Consider the following 24,004-nt stretch of genomic DNA (forward strand, 5'->3'; position numbering starts at 1 on the left):
CATGGAACCTTCACAGGTATCATGGCAATGTCAAATACTATCACAATATGTGCTTGCCATTTGTACCGATGTCAACGGTCTCGTTGTTAAATGTCTAATGTTAATTCTTACCGGTACCCATTCCTCAGTTACAAGATGAGGACAATTTCACAATAATGTTATCACTGCTAAAAGTATGATTATATTTGATCGAAACATGAAAACGACGATTTCTTTTCTTTTATTGTCTCCCTGGGTACGTTTAATTATTTGCATGGTTTTTCTGTTGCCATTCCGTACTATAAGAACAAATCAATTTCCTGTTTGAAGTTATAGGTACCGCCTTTATAATACGATACAAATAAGTCAAATAAGAGCAAATTGAGTAATGATCTATAAATATACATTACAGGGGAGAATGTGGAATATCAACTTTTGTGATTCACTTAATAAAGTACATAGACTGAGAAACTTTGCTTGAATGAACACGGGTTAAAGAAGGTGTAAATGAAAGTATACAAACATACGCACGGGATTCATTGTGCTATTGACGTCACGGTTAAAATGGCTTTGTTCATTGCGTTTCGACGTTCAACGTTCAATGTTTCATAGTTGTTATTTAGCAAATCAAGTACTACATAACGGTTTGTTCTCAGTATAGTGTACTCAGAGAGATATTTCTGTCAATCTCGAGGTTTCTTTTTCCTGTCTTCATTGGTAATTAGGAGGTTTCTTTCTACTTTCTACCTACGTTTACCTATGCTAGGATTTTTAATATGTTACGTGTGTTTTAAAGTATAATGATAAGTGAATAATTGAGCTGCTATAACTGGTGAGCATACAGGTTTTCATTGGAGTTGTTCTGTGTGTTTATGTGTAGGCCTGCTTACGAGATCATAATTGATAATACTTGTATGTTACACAAGAAAGCACATAAACTTGTTGTGAAGCTTCCAAATATATATCGTACACCGTTTGCACAAAGCGATTGCATTCGCTTTGAAAAACTAAGAGCGTTGTGAGTAGAAGAAGAACATGACATTTCGTGGACTTGAAGTCATTCTCCATTGGCGAGTAACATTATTTTATTTTAATTCCTCACTCCGACAAGAAAACGCAATTAAAGTTTATGTATATTGTGTTTTGGATAAATCTTTTTTTGTTGTTGCGATAACAGAACTATAGGCGAACATAGTAAAGTATAGTCACTGTAATTGATGAGAGACTCTGAACGTGAAATAAAACCATGACAATGTTAGGAGGGAGGAGCGTCTTTACTAATATAATTTATTTAATGCTGGTATATTCAATTTGTGTATTATTTTGAGAGATGGCGTCACAACATACAATTCCATGTTTAGATATTCGCATTGACACCTGGTCTCTCACTGGTAAAGCTTCCACTGTTAATGTTATATGCATAATCCATGCTTCCTTGAATTTCGTGCATCACCAAGAGTTACCGTGAATCATCGATATATAGAAGTTGATATGAACTACTCTTACTAAATTAAAGTACTTGTCACTGTAACGAGTGATTATGAAGAGTTGAATAGTTAATACCAAAGAAAGGTTTTGTGTTATAGTATCCAAACATTGATTGTACAACACATGGTTTATGACTATATGTTTCCCAGTGCAAACATTTACCCATTTAATCATATTAACATTTGAAAGGCAACACAGTATAATATAAGGTGATATACTGTAATATAACTGTTGTCATGATTACATTTAATAGATAAAAACTCTACCAATAAATGCGCCGAGCACAAAACTTTACTCGAGATGGCTCAACCTCAACCACAATTTCAGCAAAATTCACCATCGGGCCAGAATCAACAGCAGTATAATAGCTCATCACTGGAGGGATCGACAGTACGAGTCATTACCGGAGGTGCCATTATTGTGATGGGGGTATTCGAAATACTCTGGGCCATTGTTCTCTTAGCGGTACCACAGGATTATTACTACTTTAGAGTCGAAAATATTGGTTGGGGGATCTGGGGTGGCGTGGTAAGTCTTGCTTGGAACTATGTCATGTTTTTCTAATTAATAAGTGGTTCATCATTATATTTGGGATTCACGATCCTTATTCACAGAAGAGCTAAAGAACGTTTGGTTAATTCTTTTGAGCATTAGAGAGGTGGAGAAGAGGGAGAAATCGTTTAACCCTCCAACAAAAAGGTCTGTCCAATGGCAGATAAAGTTTTAACTGTAACCATGAGACCGTTTGGTATGATCTCGTTTTAAGCTAAACGAACAACTACGATTATACTTGACTAAAAATGATCAGAAAGCCATGACATTTAAAAATCCATGTGGTATAAACGGGTGTTTTCTCTTTTTATAGTTTGCCATCGTCACAGGAAGTTTTGGAATAGCAAGCATGCGACACAAGTGCATGGTAAGCTCTCGTCTGCGATGATAATAATTATGATTATGATGATGATGATGATGATGATGATGATGATGATGATGATGATGATGATGATGATGATGATGATGATGATGATGATGATGATGATGATGACGATGACGATGACGATGACGATGACGATGACGATGACGATGACGACGACGACGACGACGGCGATGACGATGACGATGACGACGACGGCGATGACGATGACGATGACGATGACGATGACGATGACGATGATCATGATCATGATCATGATCATGATCATGATCATGATGATCATGATGATCATGATGTTCATGATGATCATGATGATGATCATGATGGTCATGATGATCATAATGATCATGATGATCATGATCATGATCATGATCATGATGGTGATCATGATCATGATGATGCATATGTCTAATATATTTACAACTTCTCCTGTTTAAAGAATTACATTGGACGAAATAAACAAATTAACGAGAGTAGATATTAGACAAATCTGCACTTTTGCTATTCATTCAATGGGGAAAAAGGCCTCACAGCTTAAATGAAATCCTAAATGATCATCTCAGAAATGATTAGTATCGTCGTAATGACATAAAAAATAGGACAAGCGTTTATCCCATTCTGCTTCCTGCCGATACATTTCGGAGTGAGTTAATTGTGACAGATCAACAATACAACGCTGTTTATATGTGACAGTGGGGGAAAAAAAGAAATATTGTTATCATAAGGAAGAATCCTCTTCCAACTTACAAATATATCCCGATATACAGATCTAATTATATATATGTTAGCCTCTGCTTGGTTCGTCTTGTAGATTATATCCGAAAGCTACTTGTTCGGAAGCAAGGGTGAGGGACATCGTTTTTGTGAAGTAAACTGGTGTAACAATTTCCTTAATGATACTATGACACATGAATAATATAAGCAGTATCCAGTTCGAAAACAATTGGGGTTGTGACCCTATACCACGAATTCGCAAGGGGAAGGTCTAGTCCATATGGGAGCTGCGTATAATAAATCTGCATATCGGAATTATTGTCGTCAGTCCTACCTTCTGTCGAGGTAGGTATAACTAGGAACCACAAGTTGCAATCTTGTAAAAAGTGGAAACTACGAAACTTGATATCTCATATTCGTTTATTTGAGATCGAGGAACATAACTTAATCGTTCGGATCACACCAAATTCCTAAATAAAAAAAAACAGTTATTAGCACTACCTTCCCTGTAGACCTAATCACATACATAATGATACATGTGCATCAAAATGTACAAGTTTACGCCCAAAAAAAATCCAGGTTTGTTCTGCGTAAAAAGGCTTTCTAAATGAGAAATGGCTTCACATGGTTATCCCGATTAAAAAAAAAATCCGTGTTGACGAATTGTTCTTATTTAAAAAAAAACATCCCTGTTGCGAATTGTTCTTATTGCTGCAGGTCATTGTTTACATGATTTTGGCCATCATTGCGTCAGTCATTGGTGGTGGCGGCCTCATCAGTTCAGCAGTTGCGGCAAATTGCGTAGGTTCATTGAAGAACGACGTAAGTATTACCATCGTTTAGATGTAGTGTATGTGAATCAAAATTCGTATCCCATAGCGTTGAGCAATAATTTGTTGCAACTGTTACTTGACCTGCAGTCACTAACATTTTCTCCGCGTGACCTCATTTATTACTAACAGAATACTACGGTTGTCATTGTAAACTGTTTGCAAAAAGGCCGTTTTATTTAAAGAACAGACGTTAAATCACCGCTTAATTCATTTTTCTAATTTACTACCGTTGAAAGAAATCCACATGGTAAGAAAAAAACATCCTCTTCTTCTTTGTTGCTGCTTTTACACAAACCATTTAACCACAGAAGTTCGTTGATAAAAAAAAACCCTTGAATTCAGAGTACATCGGAGGCTAAGAAAACATTCCAAACGCTCCATTGTTTTGGGCAAATAAAGAACTTACAATGTAGTAAAAAAAAGTGTAAATTTCATGCGCTATGGTGTCATCATGACGTATTTGTTAACAGTACTACTACTACTACGATGATGAGAACGTGCACCAGTCGAACACTCATTTGGCGTTTTACATCTTGTTGGCTGTAACCTGTGCCATCCAATCACTGGCTGATATCATCGGAGCAAGCTTTACCTGTGGTGCAGTTTGTCCTGGAAGTAACAATCAGCCTCAGCAAATGGTAAGTGTGGTCACTGTTTCATTAGAATTGTTGACTAACAGTACATTGCTAAGAACGTTTTCGTGATAATTTGACAAACTTTTATTTCTCTGATATCTTAAGAAATACCAAAAACTTCTACCAAAGTACAATAACGTTGTGGATTGCAGAGGTCTTAGTAAGACGTCTGCCAGGGACGTAGCCAGGGGAGCAATGGTAGATATCGTCCCCTCCCTTTTAGTACCCTGAAAAATAAAATTTAACTGAAAGCAGGAAATATCATAAAAGCCCTCTTTTCAGGTTGAAGTAAGCTAAGCGACCCTTTTCAATCTGTTCCCTGAAAGTTCGTTTGCTACGTTATTCAATGCTCTTACTGTATATTATTGTTTATTTCCTGCAACGTGAGAAGCATTTTGAGCAAAACTTTTCTTTGTAAATGATGGCGCTACGTTAGGTGTAATAATGCCCCTCTACTTTATGCTTGCAAATGTTTGGCTACGTCCTTGCCCCTTAACACAGTGACTGTCTTCAATATTAACTTATATTAATTTAGTTTAGCTGCAAATATATGTATGGTGCTGTTATTATTGATAGTGATATAACAATTGTCAGTATTGTATAACGTCTTACAGATCTTCATTATTGCAACACTTATTCACTGAATGTGAACAAACTGACTTCTTTATGTAAATGACGACGATAACACAAGTGAATGCAAAAGTAATTTGTTTATGTCATAAAGATAACGTCGCTTAAAACTACACACATTTTTAAAAATAAAAGTCGATATACTCAAGTAATTATAGTAATCAAATATATCTGTTATTTGTGACAAATTCATTTTTTAAACTGTATTTCATCTATAAGATGTCAATTTAGGAAATTCAACAAAGGAAGTTATTCCCTTGTTTATTATTCTGGGATATATTCGTTATTTCGTGACTACCAATTAACTCATTGCAATGGATACTCAGTACCGGCTTAAGTTTCAAACTGAACACCACATAGCTTGGATAGCAATTGCTATCTTGTTTTAAGATGCAATTAATATGTCATCATTTACGGTCCATTTTATATACTAATTGCACTAAAATTACGAAATTCCTGATATATTTATATAATAGAGCGTCGTAAAAATAGCTGCTGATTATAATTATTATTATTATTTATTATTATATTAATGATCTGATGTTCATGTATAAGTTTACGCCATCTGATATCCATCAATTCTAAATTTCTAGATTACATACCAACCCACCCATCTACCATATCAACAATTCAATTCCCAGGCCCCGTACCCTGCAGTGATCACAACCAATGGTCAGACAACACCATATACTTCGAACATCCAAGGTGCACCACCATCTTACAACTATGCAGTGAACAATCAGCATGTCGTTAATGTGAATTAAGACAACATATTTTGGCATCCTTTCGCTTATACTCTGCGATAATTTCTAATGCGAAAGTTACAGTTATAGAATTTCATCCATTTATTCTGTCTACCGTCTTTGTTACCGGTTGCTACCACTTGTATTCCTCATCGACGTTTCTTAACAAAGATGCATGTCTTTCAACAACTTTCAATTTCGAACAATAGAAGTATATCGTTGTTATAATGTACTTACATATAAATAAACAGACGATTCATAATTCTTATTGAACTGGTTTGATTCATTCTTTGCAATGATCGTTCATGATAATGGTAAAACAAAACATAACTAGTTGGACAGGAGGAACTTTGTTAGACCAACGTTTCATTCGCTGGTTCGTGGTATCAAATGTTATTTTTTTAAAGAAGATTTTTTATAACACTTATACATTGCTTGCTTATAAACTATCTTGTTATATAATGTGATTGGCTGTTTGGAGCAATTTGCTAATTAATAGTATTTGAAATGATGTCCTTTATTCAACGAACATGTTCATAACAACCCACTACATTATTCTCTGCTAAGTTCGGACGTTTGCTAACAATGAAGTGCTTTGACGCTTAAGCGCAAGTGCTGACAGTTTAAGCAGAATTATCGTGTTTTATCATACAAAGGTTTGGAACTATTCATATTGCCGATAAGATTTCCTTGGAGCATGATATGAGGTGACAATATAGAATAGTTTTCATTAGCAAACTGTCTCAAATGGCTGATATTCCGCCTGAAGTTTCTGTCCAAGTCTTGATAATCTTTGGCTTGCCATAGGCAAAATGATTCGTGAGTCATCGTAAAAACAATGCCCGCCAGAGTTGAATTGCGACAAAAAAAGGAGCGCCATCCGTAAAAGAATAGAAAGAAAAACACAAATGTTAAAATTCCTTATGTGGAAGTTTATTGTTGCTGACAAAACAAATAAACCGCCTGTCTGAGTACTTGCATTGTCTAATACAAAGCCATTGTTAACCTACACTCGAGTAATGTTATGCTCGAAAGATTCCACGCAGCAATCATATCAGCTGGATGTGTGTATTCAGTCTCACATCGTGTATCTGCATATAACTTACATCACACAGTCACAGTCCCGATGCTAGGGGACTGGGGCTGAGAACGGATCAGTCGTTTGGTAGTTTGGTTTTCGTGCCCAGGTTCTTTCCTGGGTGACTTTTTCTTAAAAAGTATCTGCATATAACTTACATATACTAACTGAATTGAATTTATCTTAACCAAAACACGTATACGATGTTTATTTATCTTTTGAACACGCTTGTAGATATCTTGACTGCAAGAGATTGCTTATACAATATTCACGCGTCATTGATGGATGAATGAAATGGTCATTTAAGTGCTAATGAAATGATTACATCGTCTCAATTGAGACAAAACTCTTATTGTTAATCCATTGGAATGTAAAGAAAGATCTAGTCATTCCTTTAAGCGATCCGCTGGGGTGACATGTACATTACATTAAAAAGTACTTAACATCATTTAAAACACCCATTTTTGATACGTTGTATGTAGAAATTTCAAAGATATGTCCGGAAGCAAGATAGAACATGATAGTAACTGCTGCCAATACAGCACTGTCGTGGTGTGCGATATAGCTTAACCAAATAGCCTAACCAAATAGCCTAACCAAATAATGTTCATTGAATATCGTGATGATTGATTACTAGTCATATTACTGAATTCACGGCTACATATAACTGATGTGCGTTTGTAAAAAAAGTTATCTTCCCCTCAACCCATACAGTACATTTACTATGTTTTGGAAAAGCTTAAATTTCGTAGTGGTGCATGTTTTATTTTAATCATATTATTACACTTTGACCAAGATTTACTAGTTTAGTATGGCAGTTATATCTCTTTTCAATCGCATGATAATTTGTGTTGGCCTATTAATGGCTGTACTTTACTTTTCACGACTTCATAATATATCCCAGGTGGAGAGAAAATTGTGTGTAGAATATTTTATTACAATCTGCCCGAATTAGCTCGAAATCTTTAACCTAGTAGTCATACATGTGCTAAATTGTGACTTAATATGTAAGAAAATTGTTTTATTTTTTTATTTTTTTATAATTAAGTGAACAAATGACGTTGAATATATGACTTAAATGATTATTAAAATACAACGCTACATGTAGTCACGGTAGTCGGTCAAGAAAACTCGTCGGTCGAAATCGATATACCCCCTGAAAAATCTTGTTTCTACACCTTTAAAGAAAAGTTTGTGTTGTTGTTTAAAGCGGTAATATACATTACACTATATTTGAGATCACTCCAACATTGCATCGGTGAACTCGGATCCAGAAACGAATGCGAAAAATAACACTTTTAGCATGATAGTATATGTATTTCTTGCGCCTTGTATCATTCGCACCTCTCTGCATTAACACTTACCAATCGATCCGAGGCTTTAAATCACTTACCTAACCAACAATGGACTGGAGCCGTCCATTTCTATCGATATTCGGAAAATGTTCATCCCAAAATCTCCAATTGACACTAAGATTGATATATTGCCCTGGTAAGAGTTCATCCGACGAATTTCTTGAGCATTCTCTAATATCATACGTTAGTGTTTGAAACGTAGACGTCTTCTTATTGGGGACAAATTTAGTAACAAACAATTTGTGAATGACATTTAAGTGTCGCCGCATTGTTAACGTTGGTCATTTGAAAAACGATCGACTGTGATTCTAACCTGACAGGATTACAAAATTGTTGTCATCATATCAACGTATCATAATGCTCTCATTCGTTTATTTTTAGTAATAGTTTACAGAACTGCTTACTTTTGAAAAGGCTCACTACGTAACGTTAAATTGGTATTTTGTAGACGATTGTAATGAAAAGAAATAGTTCAATCAATACGTGACAGGACAAATACCACCCAGACAAACACACCCGGACGATTACCCCCCCCCCCCAGTCAATAACCCCCTGGACGATTACCCACCGGACAAATATACCTGGGACAAATACCCCCGAGGACAATACCCCGGATAACTACCCACCCGGACAACTACCTCTTCGGACGAATACCCCTAGACAATTACCCCCCGGTTAAATAACCCGGACGAATATCCCCATATCAAGGATCAATTCGACTTCCTTGTTGAAGTTGAATTGATCCTTAAACACGAAAGAATATAAAACAGACCAAAACCTATAAAAAACAAAGCAAAGGATAAACACATAAAATAGAGTTATACAAACGTAACAGTCTAGAAGAAACCACGAGTATATAAAAGTGACAAAAATCACGTAGGAAATCTAAAAAGATGTGTTTTTAAAATTAATTAAATATGGCGAGTGATTTGGCTGTCTTTATGTCATGTGGTAGGTTGTTCCAAAGCTTCGGTGCAGCGGCCGAGAAGCGCGTTCTCCGTAGTTCTTGGTTAAGACGGTTTTCGGGACCACGAGAAGTGCCTGCGATGCTTAGCGGAGCGAACGACCCGGGGTGTAAGCAGCGAGAAGACCTCTGATGTTAGCAGTAGAAATACGGTTGAGTGACTTGTAAGCAAAAGAATTTTATACACAATGCGGTCCTTGACTGGAAGCCAATGGAGCTCGTTCTTTCGCAAGCCATTTATGTTAACACCCCTACTACTTACACCCAGGACAACTCGAGCGGCACTATTCTGCACGCTTTGTAGCTTGGCAATGGCAGAAATTGAGTAAACAAGTCGGGTGAGCACATCATACTACCTTTTGAATTTCTTTGACTTCTTCACTTCTTTGCAAACAGTGAACAACGAACAAAGTCCAGTACAGCATAAAACAGTTAATGCTCAACAGACTCAACAAGCATATCATTTTCAAAAGACATTTCGTATATATTAAACGGTGAAGTACTATCAAAATAAGTCATGGAAACAGAGGTCAAAGGTCACGTGGTTAAAGGTCAAATGATTTTTTTAGCCCAATTTGGTGTCACAAAAATCGTAATAAACGGCTGGGCGATTCTCTTCAAACTTGATGGGAAGGGTGCTCAGGGTAAATCTGTTTGGCACCCATGGCTAGTGAGCCAGTTGTAAACAAGTTGAGTGAGGATATTATACTAACTTTTCTATTTCTTTGACTTCATCACATCTTTGCAAACAGTGAACAACAAATAATTTCGGATATAATAAAACGGTGATTGAAGCCGAGGTCAAAGATCACCTGGTCAAAGGTCAAATGTATGTTTTAGCCCAATTTGGTGTCACGAAAATTGTAATAAATAGCTAGGGCGATTTTCTTCAAACTTGATGGAAAGGTACCCCAGGGTAAATATTTTTGCCTCGAAGACCCTCCGAACCAAATGACAAAGGTCAATGGTCAAGTATAATAGGAATGTCAAGCATTTTCAAAATATGTGGTTGCCATGGGAATCAAAGTTGCAGGTCACAGGTCACGTTGTTAAAGGTCAAATATATTTTAAGCACAATTTGTGTCCAAAGCTCCCCCAGAACGGCTGGACCGATTTCTGCAAACTTGGTGGGAAGGTCCCAGGGATGAACCCTTGTGTCTCTCAGGCACATCGAACCAAATGACAGAGATCGAAGGTGAAATTAAATGCAGATCGAGTGTTGCTTCAACTCCAAGGGGAAACATTTCAGTGTCATGGAACCTTCACAGGTATCATTGCAATTTCAAATACTATCACAATATGTGCTTGCCATATGTACCGATGCCAACGGTCTCGTTGTTAAATTTCAAATGTTAATTCTTACCGGTACCCAGTCCTCAGTTTCACAATTTCACAAATAGTTGATCACTGCTAAAAGTATGATTATTGTTGATCGAAACATGAAAACGACGATTTCTTTTCTTTTATTGTCTACCTGGGTACGTTTTTTTTTTCTGTTGCCATTCCGTACTATAAAACAAATTAATTTCCTGTTTGAAGTTATAAGACTTCAAGCCTTTATAATACGATACCAAACAGTAAAATTACAGCAAATTGAGTAATGTTCTATAATTTTCTATAGACATTACAGGGGAGAATATGGAATATCAACTTTTGTGATTCACTTAATAAATTACATAGACTGAGATACTTTGCTTGAATGAACACGGGTTAAAGAAGGTTTAAGGTTAAATGAAGTTAAATGAAGGTGTACAAAGATACGCACGGGATTCATTGTGCTATTGACGTCACGGTTAAACTGTCTTTGTTCATTGCGTTTCGACGATCAATGTTCAATGCAAATCAAGTACTACATAACTGTTTGTTCTCAGTAAAGTGTACTCAGAGAGATATTTCTGTCAATCTCCAGGTTTATTTTTCCTGTCTTCATAGGTAATTATTATGTCGCTTTCTACTTTCTCCCTACGTTTAACTATGCTAGGATTTAAACAATTTACGTGTGTTTTAAAGTATAATGGTAAGTGATTAATTCAGCTGCCATAACTGGTGAGCATACAGGTTTTCATTGGAGTTGTTCTGTGTGTTTGTGTATAGGCTTGCTTACGAGAACATTACTGATAAGACTTTTATGTTACACAGGATAGCACATAAACTTGTTGTGGAGCTTCCAAATATATGTCCTACAGCGTTTGCACAAAGCGATTGCATTCGATTTTACCAATTAAGAGCGTTGTGAGTAGAAGAACATGAAATTTTGTGGACTTGAAGTAATTCTCCATTGGCGAGTAACATTATTTTACTTAATTCCTCACTCCGACAAGAAAATGCAATTAAAGTTTATGTTTATTGTGTTTTTTGGATAAATCCTGTTTTGCGATATACAGAACTATAGTCTAACATAGTAAAGTAAAGTCGCTGTAATTGATGAGAGACTCTGAACGTGAAATAAAACCATGACAATCTTAGGAAGGGGGAGCGTTTTTACTAATATAATTTATTTAATGCTAGTATATTCAATTTGTGTAGTATTTTGAGGGATGGCGTCACAACATAAAATTCCATGTATAGATATTCGCATTGACATGTGATCTCTCATTGGTAAAGCTTTCACTGTTAATGTTATATGCAGAATCCATACTGCCTTGAATTTCATGCATCACCAAGAGTTACCGCGCGCCATCGAAATATAGAAAGTTGATATGAACTACTCTTACTAGAGTTAAAGTAATTATCATTGTAACGAGTGATTATGAAGCGTTGAATAGTTCATACCAAAGAATGGTTCTGTGTTATAGTATCCAAACATTGACTGTACATCACATGGTTCAAGACTATATGTTTCCCAGCGCAAACAATAACCCATTTAATTATTCATATTAAGATTTGAAAGGCAACACAGTATAATATAAGGTGATATACTGTAATATAACTGCTGTCATGATTACCTTTAATAGATAAACACTTTACCAATAAATACGCCGAGCACAAACGTTTATCCGAGATGGCTCAACCTCAACCACAATTTCAGCAAAATTTACCATCGGGCCAGAATCAACAGCAGTATCATAACTCATCACTGGAAGGATCGACAGTACGAGTCATTACCGGAGGTGCCATTATTGTGATGGGGGTATTCGAAATAATCTGGGCCATTGTTCTGTTAGCGGTACCACCGGATGTTTACGCTTGTAATTTCGAAAACATTGGTTGGGGAATCTGGGGTGGCGTGGTAAGTCTGCTTGGAACTAAGTCATGTTTTTTGTCTAATTAGTTAGTGGTTTATCATCATATTTGAGATTCACGACCTTCATTCACAGAAGCGCTAAGGAACGTCTGGTTAATTCTTTTGAGCATCAGAGGGGGAGGAGAGGGAGAAATCGTTTAACCTTCCGACAAAAAGGGTCTTTTCTTACAGAAGTTGAAAAAGAATGCAAAACGTTCGTTACAGCAGTAAATACCTTAAAGCATTAGTACCATGACATACCTCGATACATTTTGTACCAATAGTAGATGTTTAAATGTAGAAGTTTAAATTTTAACCATGACACCGTTTGGTATGATCTCGTTTTAAGCTTAACGAACAACTACGATTATACTTGCCTAAAAATGATCAGAAAGCCATGACATTTCAAAATCCATGTGGTATAAACGGATGTTTTCTCTTTTCATAGTTTGCCATTGTCACAGGAAGTTTTGGAATAGCAAGCATGCGACACAAGTGCATGGTAAGCTCTCGTCTGCGATGATAATAATTATGATTATGCATATGATTATTATGATTATTGTGGTTATTATGATTATTATGATTATTATGATTATTATGATGATGATGGTAGTATTAGTAGTTGTAGTAGTAGTAGCAGTATTAGCAGTAGTAGCAGTATTAGCAGTAGTAGCAGTAGTAGCAACAGTAGCAGTAGTAGCAATGGTAGCAGTAGAAGTAGTAGTAGTAGTTGTAGTTTTAGTACTTTTAGTAGTGGTAGAAGTATTCCATGTGATCTATTCAAACCAAACATTTTCACAATTTTCTTTTGCATTATTTGATGTCTTTGCTGACATGTCCTTATATTGTAATATATTTACAACTTCTCCTGTTTAAAGAATTATATTGGAGGAAATAAACAAATAAACGAAAGTAGATATTAGACCAACATGCACTTTTGCTATGCATTCAATGGGGGAGAAGGCTTCACACCTTAAATGAAATCCTAATTAATCATCTCAAAAATGATTAGTATCGTCGTATGACATAGAAAATATGACAAACGTTTATCCCATTCTGCTTCCTGCCGATACATTTCGGAGTGAGTTAATTGTGACAGATCAACAATACCACGCTGTTAATATGTGACAGTGGGGAACTATATTACATGATGATCTTTTAGTTTCAGCGAATCTGACCAAAAAATGAAATATGGTTATCATAAGGAAGAATCTTCTTCCAACTTACAAATATATCCTGATATACAGATCTAATTCTATATACGTTAGCCTCTGCTTGGTTCGTCTTGTAGATTATATCCGAAAGCTACTTTTTTTCCGAAGCAAGGGTGCGGGACATCGTTTTTGTTAAGTAAAAATATGTTACAATTTCATTAATGATACTATGACACATGAATAATGTTAGCAGTATCCAGTTTTACCACACTTGGAGTTGTGACCCTATACCAAGAATTTCGCAAGGGAAAGGTCTAGTCCATATGAAAGCTGTGTATCATAAATCCGAAGATCGGAATTATTGTCTTCAGTACTACCTTCTGTCGAGGTAGATATAACTAGGTACCACAAATTGCAATCTGGTAAAAGGTGGGAACTTCGAAACTTGATATCTCATATTCGTTTATTTGAGATTGAGGAACATAACTTAATCGTTCGGATCACACCAAATTCCTAAATAAAAAACAGTTATTAGCCCTACCTTCCCTGTAGACATAGTCACATACATAATGATACATGTGCATCAAAATGTACAAGTTTGCGTCTTAAAAAAAATGCAGTTTTATTCTGCGTAAAAAAAACCCCTCTCTATATGAGAATTGGCTTCACATGGTTACCCCGATTTAATAAAAAAAATCCCTGTTGCGAATTGTTCTTATTATTGCAGGTCATTGTTTACATGATTTTGGCCATCATTGCGTCAGTCATTGGTGGTTGCGGCCTCATCAGTTCAGCAGTTGTGGCAAAGTGCTTAGGTTCAGTGAAGAACGACGTAAGTATTACCATCGTTTAGATGTAGTGTGAACTAAATATGTGAATCAAAATTCGTATTCCATAGCGTTGAGCAATAATTTGTTGCAACTGTTACTTGACCTGTAGTCATTAACAGCAAACCACATTTTCTCCACGTGACCTATTTTATTACTAACGGAATATTACGCTTGTCATTGTTGACTGTTTGCAAAAAGGCCGTTTTAGTTAAAGAACAGACGTTAAATCACCGCTTAATTCATCTTTCAAATTTTATAATTGAAAGAAATCCTCATGGTGAAATAAAAAACATTTTCTTCTTCTTTGTTGCTGCTTTTATACAAATCATTTACCCACAGAAGTACGTTGATAAAAACTAAACCCTTGAATTCAGAGTACATCGGAGGCAAAGAAAACATTCCAAATGTACCATTGTTCTGGGCAAATAAAGAACTTACAATGTAGTAAAAAACGTGTATAGTTTATGTGCTATGATGTCATCATGACGTATTTGTTAACAGTACTACTACTACGGTGCTCTGGACGTACACCAGGCGAACACTCTTTTTGCGCTTTACATTTTATTGGCTGTAACCTGTGCCATCCAATCCCTGGCTGCCATCATCGGAGCAAGCTTCACTTGTGTTGCAGTTTGTCCTGGAAGTAACAATCAGCCTCAGCAAATGGTAAGTGTGGTCACTCTTACCTTAGATTTGTTTACAATGTTGTACAACACTACATTGCTAAGAACGTTATCGTGATAATTTGACAAACTTTTATTTCTCTGATATCTTAAGAAGTAACAACAACTTCTACCAAAGTACAATAACGTTGTGAATTGCAGACGTCTTAGTAAGACATCTGCCAGGGACGTAGTCAGGGTAGCAATGGAAGATATCGTCCCCTCCATTTAGTACCCTGAAAAAGAAAATTTAACTAAACACGCGAAATATCATTAAAGCTCTCTTTTCAGGTTGAAGTAAGCTAAGCGACCCTTCTCAATTTTTTGTCTGTAAGTTCTTGTGCTACGTTATACAATGCTCTTACTGTATATTATTATTTATTTCCTGCAACGTGGGAGGCATTTGCAGCAAAAATTTCTTCGTAAATGATGGCGCTACGTTAGGTGTAATAATGCTCCTTATGTGAGAAGTGCCCCTTTTCAAATTCAAATTTCAAATTTTTGCCTACGTCCCAGCGTCTCACCAACGTGAATGTCTTCAAGAGTAACATATATTTATTTAGTTTAGCTACAAATATATATTACTGTTATAATTGATGGTGGTATAACAATTTTCATTATTGTATTAAGTCTTACAGATCTACATTATTGCAAAACTTATTCACTGAATGTGGACAAACTGACTGCTTTATGTAAATGACGACGTTAACACAAGTGAATGTAAAAATATGTTTATTTAATAAAGTTTAGGTCGCTTAAAACTACGAACATTTTTTTTAAATAAAGGTCGATATACTCAAGTAATTATAGTCGTCAAATTTATCTGTTATTTGTAACGAACTAATTTTGTAATCGGTATTTCATCTATAAGATGTCAATTTAGGAAACTCAGCAATGAAGTTATGCCCTCGTATATCATTCTGGGATTTGTTCGTTACATCGTGACTACAAATAAACAAATTGTAATGGATGCCCAGTACCGGCTTAAGTTTCAAACTGAACAGCTCATAGCTTGAATAGCAATTGCTATCATGTTTTAAGGTGCAGTTAATATGTCATTACTTAACAGAAATGTCCAATATTGTATACTATTTGCACTAAAACAACGAGATTCCAAATATGTTTATATAATATAGTTTTCAATATGCAATATGACATGATGTTTGAATTCCTTCACAAGTACGCGAAACGTCATTAGTACAGGATTTAATACTATAGTAATACAGTGATACAATATGATATGATTAATGATATGATATGATGTTCATATATAAGTTTACTCCGTCTGATATCTGATATCCATCAATTCTTAATTTCCAGATTGTATACAAACCCACCCAGCTACCACATCAACCAATCAATACCCAGGCCCCGTATCCTGCAGTGATCACAACCAATGGTTAGCCAACACCATATACTTCAAACATCCAAGGTGTACCACCATCTTACAACACTGCGGTGAACAATCAACATGTCGTTAATGTGAAATAGGAAAACATATTTTGCTTATACTCTGCGCCAATTCCTAATGCGAAAGTTTCAGTTATTAGAATTTAATCCATTTATTCTGTCTACCGTCTTGGTTACCGGTTGCTAACATTTGTATTCGTCCTCGACGTTGCGCAACAAAGTTCCATGTCTTTCAACAACTTTCAATTTCGAACAATAGAAGTATATCGTTGTTATAATGAACTTACATATAAATAAACAGACGATTCATAATTCTTATTGAACTGGTTTGATTCATTCTTTGCAATGATCGTTCATGATAATGGTAAAACAAAACATAACTAGTTGGACAGGAGGAACTTTATTAGATCAACGTTTCATCATTTCATTCGCTGGTTCGTGGTATCAAATGTTATTTTTTTTTAAAGGAGATTTTCTACAACACTTATACATTGCTTGCTCAGAAATTATCTTGTGTTAAAATGTGATTGGCTGTATGGAGCGATTTGCTAATTAATAGTATTTGAAATGATGTGCTTTATTCAACGAACATTTTCATAACATCCCACTATATAATTCTTTGCTAAGTTCGGACGTTAGTTTGCCATGAGGTACTGTGACGCTTAAAGCGCAAGAACTGACAGTTTGAGCAGAATTATCGTGTTTTACCATATGAAGGTTTGGAACTATTCATATTGCCGATACGAGTTCCTTGAAGCATGGTATGAGGTGACAATATAGAACAGTTTTCATTGGCAAACTGTCTCAAATGGCAGATATTCCGCCCGAACTTTCTGCTCAAGTTTGATCATCTTTTGGCTTGCCATAGGCAAAATGATTCGTGAGTCATTGTAATAACAACGCCCGACAGAGTTGAAATGCGACAATAAAGAAGCAGCGTCATCCATAATAGTATAGAAAGAAAAACACAAAAGTTAAATACCTTATGTGGAAGTTTATTGTTGCTGACGAAACAAATAAATCGCCAGTCTGAGTACTTGCATTTTCTAATACAAAGCCATTGTTAACCTATATATTCGAGTAATGTTATGCTCGAAAGATTCCAAGCAGCAATAATTTCAGCTAGATGTGTTTATATAGTCTCATATCGTGTATTTGTATGACACATACATATATATACTAACTGAATTGAAATTACGTATACGATGTTTATATATCTTTTGAACACGCTACATATCTTGACTGCAAGAGATTGCTTATAAAATATTCACGCGTCATTGATGGATGAAGAAAATGGTCATTTAAGTTCGAATGGATTGATTAGATTATCTCCTCAATTGAGAACAAAACTCTTATTGTTAATTCATTGGTTTGTAAAGAAAGATCTAGCCATTCCTTAAAGGGATCCTCTGGAGTGACATGTACATTACATTAACAAAGTTAACATCATCAAAGAACGCTTTTGGGGGGTTAAGTTGTATGCAGAAATTTCAAAGATATGTCCGGTTGCAAGAGAGAACATTATAGTAACTGCTGCCAATACAGCACTGTCTTGGTATGCGATATAGCCTAACCAAATAGCCTAACCAAATAGCTTAACCAAATACTGTTCATTGAATATCGTGATGATTGATTACTAGTCATTTTACTGAATTCACAGCTACATCTAACTGATGTGCGTTTTAAAAAAAATATATCTTCCTCTCAACCCATAAAGTACGTTTACTATGTTTCGGAAAAGCTTAAATTTCGTAGTGGTGCATGTTTTATTTAATCATATTATTACACTTTGACCAAGATTCACTAGTATGGCAGTTATATCTCTTTTCAATCGCATGATAATTTGTGTTGGCATATTAATGGTTGAACTTTACTTGTCACGACTTCATGATATATACCAGGTAGAGAAAAATATGGTGTTTATAATGTTTTATTACAAACTGCCCGAATTATCCCGAAATCGGTAATCTAGTAGTCATACATGTGTTAAATTGTGACTTAATATGTAAGGAAATTGTGTATTTTTTTTTTATAATTAAGTGAAGAAATGACGTTGAATATATGACTTAAATGATTATTAAAATACAACGCTACATGTAGTCACGGTAGTCGGTCAAGAAAACTCGTCGGTCGAAATCGATATATCCCCTGAAAAATCTTGTTTTTACACCTTTAAAGAAAAGTTTGTGTTGTTGTTTAGAGCGGTAATATACATTACGCTATATTTGAGATCACTTCAAAATTGCATCGGTGAACTCGGAATCCAGAAACGAATGCGAAAAATAACACTTTTAGCATGATAGTATATGTATTTCTTGCGCCTTGTATCATTCGCACCTCTCTGCATTAACAGTTACCAATCGATCCGAGGCCTTAAATCACTTACCTAACCAACAATGGACTGGAGCCGTCCATTTCTATCGATATTCGGAAAATGTTCATCCCAAAATCTCCAATTGACACTAAGATTGATATATTGCCCTGGTAAGAGTTGTTTATATCTAGCATGAGATGGCTACGTGGCATCCGACGAATTTCTTGAGCATTCTCTAATATCAGACGTTAGTGTTTGAAACGTAGACGTCTTCTTGTTGAGGACATATTTAGTAAGAGACAATTTGTGTGTCCTCCTAACCAGCATTTGAATTCATGTGTGGAAGGGCATTCAAGTGTCGCCGCATTGTTAACGTTGGTCATTTGAAAAATGAACGACTTTGATTCTAACCTGACAGGATTACAAATTGTTGTCATCATAGCAACGTATCAATATGCTTTCATTTGTTTATCTTCAATGTAGTTAATAGAACTGCTAACTTTTTGAAAAGGCTCACTACGTAAAGTTTATTTGGTATTTTGTAGACGATTGTAATGAAAAGAAATAGTTCAATCAATAATGATAATAATAATAATAATAATAATAATACACAGTTCTTATAAAGCGCAAATACACACTTAAAGGAGACACAAACCCACAACATTTCGTTAATCCTTATGATGGAAAGATATATTATAAACACTATACACGCCTTAGTTTATTTATAAACTGTAATATCATATATTTTTTTTCGATTTATGAAAACATTTTTTCGCTACTATAATCAAATGTATGGGGCGCGCCATTTTGTACACCCGCCCTCAATTTAGTGACGTAGTAGATTCACTTCGTTTCTCAGAAACCAATCACTCACACAGTACATTAATATGCAGATTGTGTGTTGACAATGGTCAAAGAAAGTTAGGAAAAAGTTTCTCAAGTTCGAAAAAAAGTTTAATTTATGCCGGACTGCCAAGCTTATGGTTGTACAAATCGTCATGGTGCTGGAAAATCTAAGGGGAAGCGATTTTTTGTTATTCCTGACAGAAAAACGGATCCAGAGAAGAGAGAACTTTCCCAGAAATGGCTACATCAGATCGGGACTGGCCATACCGTGTACAACTTTACGTTCCACAAATACAAAGTTGTTTGCGAGGACCACTTCGAAGAGAAATGCTTCGAAGAGGACGTTAAAGCAAGACTAATGGGAACTAAACCGAGAAAGAACTTAAAACCCGGCTCCTTTCCAACCATTTTCGTCCATCGTCGCCCGAAAGAAGACCACTGTCGAGCACTCGGCCTTCTGAAAAGATCAGCGAAACAGGTGAGGCCTAACGAAAGTCATTTGTTTATATCGCGCAGTACATCGGAGTATAACATTAGGCCGCCGATTTGTGAATGATGTGGGGTTAAAAGTTGGATATTTATATATGAATTAATGTAGAAAAAATCATTTGTTTTGCATATCGTCACGTATTCATTAAAAAAATACCCAGATATAATTCTAATATTAACGCTAAGATAACAGTAAGTTAGTACAGTGCATAGCTTCTCATGGCACTAGTACAATAGGCCTACATTGATTCTGTTAGTAGTATAGCACAGCTTCACATGGCACTAGTAGTACAATAGGCCTACATCGATTCTTTCAATTGAAAGGTGTGAAAACAAAACAAACAAAATCATTGAAAACTTAACAAGGGCTTATCTTATGTTGTCTGATGTACAGCTGTTAGCATTGTTAATACAAGTTTGTCTAAGTTTTTGATTGTGTAATGAACCACAGGTGAAAAGAGTTTACTTTTTGGGATCATTTCCTGTGAAGGGTGTATTATAATTGAGCAGGGGTGGGATCATGCTACTGTATCTGAGGATAATGTAAGATATTTACTAGAAATATCCTCCATAAGTATGGGTAGCTCTGTTAGGGAGGTGTTGGAATAGTTGACTGTGTTTGTTCCCAAGGTTAAAACTGAGCAATGTCCATGTAGGTGGTTCAAGGGTATCCAGAAAGGGAGGTGCACTTTCCATATTTTTGGAAGCCATGTTTCTAAAGAAAAAAAGGGTCACTACATCAAACTGATCACGGGGGGGGGGGGCACATCCCCCAGTCCATCGCTTTTATACGATGGCCCTGGGTTCACAGCACATTATGATTTCACAAAATTTGGCTTAGAATAAAAACAAAACACAAGCTTTATGGGGGTGACGTTCCCCCTCTGCCCCCCCCCCTCCCTGGAGATGGTACACTAGTTACAACAGCCGTGGATATAATGATATATCCACGGAGATGATCGACCAGTGCTTTTGGCAACAACAAAATATCGGTGCCGTGGATATAATGTGCACCAAATTTTTATATCCACTGTGCAGCTGCAGTGGATGTAATGTGCACAAAATTCTTATATACACAGCCACCTTTGTTGCGTTCCCTCAGTCGCTCCTCGATTAACTGCCTTCAAGCCCAGTATTGATTTTTTTCTCTTATAGGAGTTTGTGGACCATTTTTAATGTCGTCTTCCTTCTCCTCATACTTCTCCCACTCCTCCCTAGAAAAAAAGATAATAAGATAATAGAACAAAATTAATAGCCCTTTTTAGACCACATTAACCACTTCTTTTAGAAATACTGGAAAGTTGTTACTGTTTATTCCCCTCCCCTCATTCATGACGATCTCAGTTGGAGATCTTAGTAAGGCTTGATGGGAATTTTTAACCCATAAACTGCTCCTACTTTACCATATGTTTCATGTTTTTTTTTTCCAGGAAATTTGTCTAATGTTTATGTTTTCATACTTTTTTTGTAGGAAATCAATCAACTTTTGACAGCAAAGGATCAGCCACCTTCAAAGAAACTGTGTCAGCCATTACACTGTTCACCTAAGGTATTAAAATTTTTAATTTTTTCTGTTTATAATTTCTTTTATTGTTTTATGTCAGAGTTACTGCAGTACCATAATCAGACTTTATTTTTTTTGGGGTGGGGGGCACATGTATACAAAATTGAAACAAATGGTCACCAGAGCTAATTCTTCCAAAATATTAAGTATTAGCTGATTAATCAAAAATAAAAATTGATTATGCTGTAATCATTCGATGTTTAAAAGTGCTTCAATTCAAACAAAAATATTGTTATCATATTTCAAAATTCAAAAACTTCTCAGATTTTATCACCCTCTTGAAACATTTCTACATAGCACTTCAAGCTGACACACATGAAAATTCAAGAGCTCTATATATTAAAAATTTATTACTTTGACTGCAGTTAATGTAAATTTCATACTTGTTCCTGGAATTGAGGTTTCATTAAGTAGTGATTTTGTATTGAAACTAAATGTTGTTTTAATTCTCTTATCAACAGGGAGTTTCCAGTCTATTGGATCCACCTGCTGAGGTTCTTTCCCCTGCTGTCACACCCACAACTGCTGTAACATGGATCACTCAGCAATTCATACCTGTAAGTTTGGCTTTTACTTGTTCTCAGATTTACACTATGGGTTTATTGTTTGCATCCCTAATAAGATTCTGAAGTTTGAAATAAAGTAGGGAATGTCACTGAAAAATTAAAATATACACAACAGCCCTCAACTCGATTTCAAAAAGGGGCCCTCCAATAGTGGATCCAGAAAATCATCTAAGGGTGATAATTTCCAGAATTTTCTAAAGAGCTAAAAAAAAATGTCACCGCATTTAATAGTGGTTATGAATTCACAATTTAAGATTATTTTTTCATGGGCTGTAAGTGGGAAAGTCTCCCGTGGATCTACCCATTAGGCTCGCTAGTTAATCTCTGGGCTCGTTTTAAATCTCAGAAAGAAACCATAACTAATAAGGTCATCCTTAAAATATTGTTAGCTTGGAGTAGCCCAGTCGGTTGAAAAATTTGGGTATGTAGGCAATTTTTCTTTTTAACCAACTTCAAAATTTAGTATGCTTTTTTGCACACTGTAAAATTTAATTTTTTTTTCAAAAAAATGTTTTTGAGAAGGTAGGAATTTTTTGAGAAGGGTAGAGTTATTCCAAACGTACACTTTTATTATGATAGCCTAAGGGCCATTCATGTACCAAACAGGAAAACTTCTTTTTTTCCTTTTTTTTTTTTGTTAAGGTTGTTGCAAGGTATTTTTTTAAAGTATATACTTAAACAAAAATTCTGAGGGATGGGGGAAAATAAATGAGGGCAGGCAGGTTGCCCCTATAAAACAAGTACTGTAAAGGTAGAGCACTGCACATTTCAAAAAGCAAATTGGTTGAAAAGACATATTAAAATTTTCTCATTTCTTTCCTATGTTTTTACATTACATTAAGTCACAATACAGTTTTGCACTCACATAGTAAAACTGGGTGTCAAAATAAATTAGTAGATATGTCACTGCCTTAAATGTTGTACCAATATTTTTGGTACAGTTCAATCCTTGAAATTAGATATCAGACAGTTATGGACCAGAGAATTTGTTCTTTACAAGCAGGTTTTGGAAAACATGCATGAGAATTTTTCAAACCCTTTTACTCTTTTCTCATTTTTTTCAAGGTTAATTCTAATGCCTACCTTTATCATTTTGAATGTATGAAAATTTCTTTTTTTTCGTTTTGGCAGATTTAAATCAATGTTTATCTTATGTTAGTCTAACTCGAGTGTTTATGCTCTTTTATTTATTCTTGTACAGGATGCCTTGTCCAGTGTTTGCGCATCAACTCAGACATATACTGACGTTACAGAGATGGGATGCCAAGCTGGTGTACCACAAGTCAAAACACACCATGCTTGTACAGTGGAATTGGACCACCCATACAGCTTCTTATCAGCGGATGTGTCCTCTGAGGGAATGGCTCCACCCCAGGAGACCCCACCGCAGCAAGAGACATTGCCACCACAGAGGTCCTTGAAACACAAGTCCCCCCTTAAAATTGAAAAAGGTGAGGACAACAGTGATGGCAGCGATAAAGGATGCCAGGATGATGAAGAGCGAGATCCACACTATGAACCGGACGCAGACCTACCCATCTTTCAATCACTGACTCCTTTGCAACAAAGGCTGTAGAGGAACAAAAGTATATA

At 35.8% G+C, this 24,004-nt stretch overlaps 3 protein-coding genes across 4 annotated transcripts; all 3 read left to right on the top strand.

Annotated features, from left to right (window-relative positions):
- Positions 1–548: 548 nt before the first annotated feature.
- LOC139970265 (uncharacterized) lies at positions 549–7,386 on the top strand. Of its 2 annotated transcripts, none has more exons than XM_071975934.1 (6): positions 549–696; positions 1,721–1,995; positions 2,333–2,386; positions 3,833–3,937; positions 4,419–4,586; positions 5,807–7,386. In XM_071975934.1, the coding sequence occupies exons 2-6, from the start codon at positions 1,768–1,770 to the stop codon at positions 5,975–5,977; spliced, it is 726 nt and encodes a 241-aa protein (XP_071832035.1). In that variant the 5' UTR covers positions 549–696; positions 1,721–1,767; the 3' UTR covers positions 5,978–7,386. The 2 variants fall into 2 exon arrangements, with proteins under 2 accessions (XP_071832035.1, XP_071832036.1); XM_071975935.1 differs by having other exon boundaries at positions 5,855–7,386.
- Positions 7,387–11,143: 3,757 nt separating this feature from the next.
- On the top strand, positions 11,144–16,915 carry LOC139970270 (uncharacterized). The gene is made up of 6 exons (XM_071975940.1): positions 11,144–11,285; positions 12,308–12,582; positions 13,025–13,078; positions 14,458–14,562; positions 15,062–15,226; positions 16,543–16,915. The coding sequence occupies exons 2-6, from the start codon at positions 12,355–12,357 to the stop codon at positions 16,624–16,626; spliced, it is 636 nt and encodes a 211-aa protein (XP_071832041.1). The 5' UTR covers positions 11,144–11,285; positions 12,308–12,354; the 3' UTR covers positions 16,627–16,915.
- A 2,812-nt stretch (positions 16,916–19,727) lies between these two features.
- Positions 19,728–24,002, top strand: LOC139970263 (uncharacterized). The gene is made up of 4 exons (XM_071975932.1): positions 19,728–20,270; positions 21,753–21,830; positions 22,307–22,402; positions 23,613–24,002. The coding sequence occupies exons 1-4, from the start codon at positions 19,908–19,910 to the stop codon at positions 23,985–23,987; spliced, it is 912 nt and encodes a 303-aa protein (XP_071832033.1). The 5' UTR covers positions 19,728–19,907; the 3' UTR covers positions 23,988–24,002.
- Positions 24,003–24,004: the final 2 nt, after the last annotated feature.

The sequence above is a fragment of the Apostichopus japonicus genome, chromosome 7, assembly GCF_037975245.1.
Source record: "Apostichopus japonicus isolate 1M-3 chromosome 7, ASM3797524v1, whole genome shotgun sequence".
Classification (NCBI taxonomy): Eukaryota; Metazoa; Echinodermata; class Holothuroidea; order Aspidochirotida; family Stichopodidae; genus Apostichopus; species Apostichopus japonicus.